The 5,904-nt window shown below is 44.5% G+C and overlaps 1 protein-coding gene across 1 annotated transcript; it reads right to left on the reverse strand.

Moving 5' to 3' along the window:
• Window positions 1-3,905: 3,905 nt before the first annotated feature.
• On the reverse strand, window positions 3,906-5,218 carry LOC100349897 (olfactory receptor 10V1-like). The gene has a single exon (XM_002709005.4). The coding sequence runs from the start codon at window positions 4,925-4,927 to the stop codon at window positions 3,980-3,982; it is 948 nt and encodes a 315-aa protein (XP_002709051.3). The 5' UTR covers window positions 4,928-5,218; the 3' UTR covers window positions 3,906-3,979.
• Window positions 5,219-5,904: the final 686 nt, after the last annotated feature.

Raw genomic sequence — 5,904 nt, forward strand, 5'->3', positions numbered from 1 at the left:
GGCCGGCGCTGCGGCGAAGTGGGTAAAGCTGCCGCCTGCAGTGCCATCATCCCATAAGGGCGCTGGTTCTAGTTCTAGCTGTTCCACGTCTAATCCAGCTCTCTGGTATGGCCTGGGAAAGCAGTAAAAGATGGCCCAAGTCCTTGGGCCTCTGCACTCACATGGGAGACCCGGAAGAAGACCTTGGCTCCTGGCTTTGGATCAGCACAGCTCCAGCCGTTGCAGCCAACTAGGGAGTGAACAAGCAGATGGAAGACCTCTCTGTCTCTGTCTCTGTCTCTCTCTCTCCCTCTCCTCTCTCTGTGTAACTCTGACTTTAAAATAATAAATAAATAAACAAATCTCTGGAAAAAGAAAAAGATGGCCAAGTCCTTGGGGCCCTGCACTTGCTTGGGAGACCTGGAAGAAACTCCTTGCGCCTGGCTTCAGATCCATTCAGCTCCAGCTGTTGCAGCCAAATGGGGAGTGAACCAGCAGATGGAAGACATCTCTCTCTCTCTCTTTCTCTCCTTCTCCCTCTGTGTAACTCTTTCAAGTAAATAAATATTTTTTTTAAAATGTAGATGCAGATCATTTGAGACCAGATGCTGCCATTAACAAAATGCTTATCTGTCTAAACCTCACCTGTTGACCCTTCCAGCAGGCCCCACAAGGAGGCAGGTCTTAGAGAAAAAGAGAGAAGTTGTGGCTTCACAGACAAAACTTGGACACATAGGAACAACAGGAGAGAAAGAGATCTTGCAACAATTTCTGACACTTCGGTATCTCATTTCCCCTAACTTCTAGATTTGTATATAGTTCAAGCAGTAGGAACAGCTGTTTGACTGGCAATATCCAGAAATATTCAATGTGTCCGAGAAGGAAGAATCTTTCAACTGCTTTTTTTACAGCATCCTTGAGCTCTTCCTCACGCTACAAATCAAGGAGTTCATCTGACAGATGAACCGGCACCCAAATGGGATGCCAGCACCGCAGACGGTGGCTTTACCCGCTAAGCCACAGCACAGCTAAGCTAAGCCCCTAAACATCTAATTTTCAAAGGACTGGTGTCTGACAGATAATGAATTAGTAGAATAGTAAAGTAGAACTTATGACAGGAAGCAAGTGTCTAGGAAAGAACCAAAGATGTTCCTTTCAAAGTATATGTCTTTCAAAAGAAGACAAAATTGTAGTTTCTTATATGAATTCTGGTCATAGGTTTTGCCTTAAGGGAATGTGATAGGATTTCAAAAAGTATACAATTTTTAAAATTTTCCAAATCAGAAAATAAATTCCCAAGGAGAAGATTCATTGTTCTTGTGGCATTCCAGTTCCCTCCTCAAAAATGCTCCTTCTGCTTCTCCATGCACACTTTAAGACCAGGGGACCTCTCACAGCACAGCTCAAACACCCTCCCTTCCCCCACCACAGTTGTTTTGCTTCCTTTCACTTGACCTCCTCTGATGTCTCCTAGTATTGTATCAGTTGGTTCCAGGTGTAATGTAGGTTTAATTCTCTTTCCTTTTGATTTTTTCTATTTGAGAGACAAAGAGACACAGCCAAAGAGAGAGAGCAAATTCATAGGTAGGTTCACTTCTCAAACACCCATGGAGGAAAGGACTGGGCCAGGTCAAAGCCAGGAGTCAGGAACTCAACTCAGGTATCCCAAAGAGGTGGCAGGAAGACACGTACTTGAGTCACCAGGAAGTATATTCAGGAGCTGAAGCTCAGCATTGAACCAGGTACCCGGACAGTGGATGTAGGAATATTAACCAACACCTTTTCTTTTTTTATTTATTTATTCGAAAGTCAGAGTGTGAGGAGCAACTCGGACTAGACTAAGTTACTGGAATTAAGACTTATTCTATGCATCTGCTCTCCCACAATATGGCGCTGGGAGAGGAGAAAACAGCTTCTACACAGCTGCCTCCAGTTCAACCAATAAACTGTAGGACCTGCTCCTGATTGGAGGAGAGCAGCGTACTCTGCGTGTGGGTAGCAGAGTTGGGATTGGTGGAAGAAGACTATAAAGGAGGAGAGAGACAACATGCACCAGGAACATCTAAGGGGAACATCTATCTGAAGGAACACCTGTGCAGCCCCCGAGAGAGCCGGCTGGTGGTGTGCCGCTCCCCCGCGGAAGTGGGGAATGTGGCAGGGGGAACCGCCCTTCAACGGAGGTGGAAGGGACGGTAGCCAACCCGGAAGAACCAGCAGCAAACCCGGGGAGGGCCGAGCAGACGAAAGAACAACGCAGGGTCCTGTGTCGTTCCTCCACGAAGACGGGGAGCGACATCATAGAGTTGCACAGAGAGAAGAGAGGCAGAGAGAGAGAGAGAGAGAGAGAGAGAGAGAGGTCTTCCATCCGATGGTTCACTCCCCAATTAGCCACAATGACCAGAGCTACGCCGATCCAAAGCCAGGAGCCAGGAACTTCTTCCAGGTCTCCCACGTGGCTGCAGGGGCCCAAGCACTTGGGCCATCTTCTACTGCTTTCCCAGGCCATAGCAGAGAGCTGGATCGCAAGAGGAGCAGCCAGGACTAGAACCAGTGCCCACATGGGATGCTGGCACTTCAGGCCAGGGCATTAACCTGCTGCACCACAGTGCTGGCCCCTTAACCAACATCTTAACCAGTAGGCAAAACACCTGCTCTGATCTGATTTCTTAAATCACACTCGACATTTTCTCCAGGTGGGATCTGCTTCTTACTTACATCTATACTTTCTGAAGTACTGACCACAAGTGAGCTCATAAGACATATTGAGATTCAATAAATACTTGTTTATTGTATTGTTGAATGTTGTTAATGAATAAATCACTACATGGTCAATGAGTAGTTCAATTAACTTCCTCTATCCTACAAAAACATGGTAAACCATCTATGAGCCTATGCCATTGCCCTGAGACAAATGACAACCATGAATATGTTTATTATTCTACTCAGACTTCTCATGCCATGTTAATGACACTCTCTCTTCTCACTGTCTAGTTGGTATTTATCTTCACAAAAGTAGCTTTGTTTTAGCTGAATCCAGATTTATACCAACATTCTCCCCTCCTACCTAGAGAACCTCAGTGAACAAAACAATTGTTCTATATTATGCATACTTAGGCAAAGACAGAACCATAGACTATGAGGTATGCATAAGAGGGAGAGGACCCAAGGAGAGGATTCCCTGTTTTTGGTGTGCATTCTGTTCCTTCCTTCAGAAATGCTCATGTTACTTCTCCTTGTATGCCCAAAGACCTGGAGATGGATCATAGCACAGAATGAGGAGAAAAAAATAAGCAAGAGTGTTTAGGGAGGGTAATGAACAAGGACAGGGACAGCATTTTAGAGGCATAGTGGTATAGTCAGAGCCTGATACGCAAGACAGACTAGATGCAGTGTAAAGATAGAAAAATAGAAGCTATCAAAACTTTTAAACTCTAGAACTTTCCAAAACACTTTGTTCCAGAAGAGAAATTAAGATAAAAGATTAAAAAATAGATCAAAGATGAAAAATACAAAATGGCACAAACTCAACAGTTATACAATGGGGATCATGAGATAGTGGCTGAGATGACACCAATTCAACTTGCTCTTACTCCTGTTTTTCCCTGCTTGGAAGTGTAATATTTGGGTCTACTGACAACCTAAAAATACATCTGGAGATAAATCTAAGACAGGTCACAGACTTTAAATGGATGATGAAGAATGAAATGACATTCACTGCTATATTTACCATTAAAAGTTGCAAAGAGTTTTCACCTAACATATGTTTTAATCCTCATAACTACCCCCAGAATTTAGATACTGCAAGGATTTTAATCCCTGTCCTGTAAATGAAGATCTGAATCTGAAAAAAAAAATGATTTTTTGAAAATTATGTAAGCAGGAAAAATAACAATATAAAACCAGTGATGTTTAGCTCTTCCCTCTTTATCTTCCCAATAGCCTACTCATTTCATTCTACCCAGAGGTGTTGTAGAGGAACACTCAGAGGAGCTCAGGGAGGTTACAGTAGCAAGAACCTCATCATTACTCTCTTCAAAGCATCCTTAAGCTCTCTGTTCCTCATGCTGTAGATCAAAGGGTTCAGCAATGGGGTAATGAATGTGTAGACCACAGACACTACCTGGCCCCTCTCAGGAGAGTAGCTGGAACTGGGGCACAAGTAGATGAGGCTTGTACATCCATACTGGAGAAGGACCACAGTCAGGTGGGAGGAGCAAGTGGAGAAGGCCTTGCGCCTCCCCTCTGCAGAGCGGATCTTCAGGATGGCAGCCACGATGAAGACGTAGGACAGAGTGATGAGCAAGAAGGGGACGGTGAGGACGATGACGCTGACCACAAACAGAGTGGCCTCATGGACCCGCGTGTCCGCACAGGCCAGTCTCATGACAGGGAGGACATCACAGTAGAACAGGCTGATTTCCTTGCTGCTGCAGAAGGGGAGCTGGAAGATGAGCACAGTCAGCTGCATGGCCAAGACGAACCCCAGCAACAGAGACCCCAGAGCCAGCCGGACACACAGCCTCCAGCTCATGATGAGGCTATAATGCAAAGGGTGACAGATGGCCACAAACCGGTCATAGGCCATGACAGCCAGCAGAATGCAGTCAGCGCTGCCCAGGAAGATGAAGAAGAACATCTGGGCTCCACAGCCAGGCAGGGAGACCAGGGTGCTCTCTGCAGCCAGGATGCTGGCCAGAGTCAGGGGGGCAATGGTGGAAGAATAGAAGGTCTCCAGCGCCGCCAGGTTTGCCAGGAAGAAATACATGGGAGTGTGGAGACAACGACTGACCCAGATGGTGAGGAAAATGGACACATTGCCACTGATGCTGACCAGGTACATAGCCAGGAAGGCCACAAAAATCAACAGCTGTACCTCAGGAAGTTTGGAGAAGGGGCGGAAGTGGAAGTGGATGGGTCCAGTGTGGTTGGTGTCCTCCGTGTGTTCCATGCATGAGGCCTGCTGATGGCACAGGTGCTGCCCCTGAGGGTAGACAAACAGCAGGAAGAGAGGCTGCTGCTGCTGCTGCAAGGTTATCCAACTCCTGGCCTCACCCTTCCTTCATCTCCTTAGTATCTTTACCTCCAGTCTGAATTCAGCAACTCACATCTACTATAGCTTTTCTGTCCAAATTACCCACGAAGAGTTTACTACTGAAATCTTTTTTATTGTGACAAAATACACATAAACATGCATCATATTTATCATTTTAACCATCCATGAGTATATACTTCAGTAACATTAAATATATTCACAATGTTGTGCAGTCACCACCCCTTACTGGCACACTTTTTTATCATTCTCAACAAAAAAATTCTGTACAGATTATGTAACTCCTAATTATCCGTTCTTCCTACCTCCAAGAGATCTCTCTTTCACTCCATATCTATGAATTTGTTCATTTTAAGTACTTCATATAAAGGGAATCATACAATATTTGTGCTTCTGTGTTTGGTTTATTTCATAAAACATGCTGGTTTGAAGGTCCATTCATGTCCATAGCATTTGTCAATATCACAAGCTTTTTTTTTTTGGCTGGGTAATATATGAATGTCACACTTTGCATAAACATTCATGTACTCACGTAACTTTGAATGGTTTCTACCTTCCTACTATTGTGAATAATTAGATAGTGGGTGTACAAACATAACTTCAAGTCAGCAGCAAAATTTTATACCACGATAGAGCATTCCCAGACGACAAACCCCTCTGCTTCCTTGATCATTTGCCTGGTTGTCCAGGTTCTAATCTCTGGTTTGATTGACAAATGGTATGATATTGAGAAACTTCTTGAACCTTTTTGCTTCGACCTTCGTCTGTAACTAATAATAAACAACTCTTAAGGTGGTTATGATAAAGATAATAATAGGAAACAACTCTTAAGGTGGTTGAGATCAAATGTGTCCAGCCCTTGGAAACTGATCTAT

The sequence above is a fragment of the Oryctolagus cuniculus genome, chromosome 1 (assembly GCF_964237555.1).
Source record: "Oryctolagus cuniculus chromosome 1, mOryCun1.1, whole genome shotgun sequence".
In the NCBI taxonomy this organism is placed as follows: Eukaryota; Metazoa; Chordata; class Mammalia; order Lagomorpha; family Leporidae; genus Oryctolagus; species Oryctolagus cuniculus.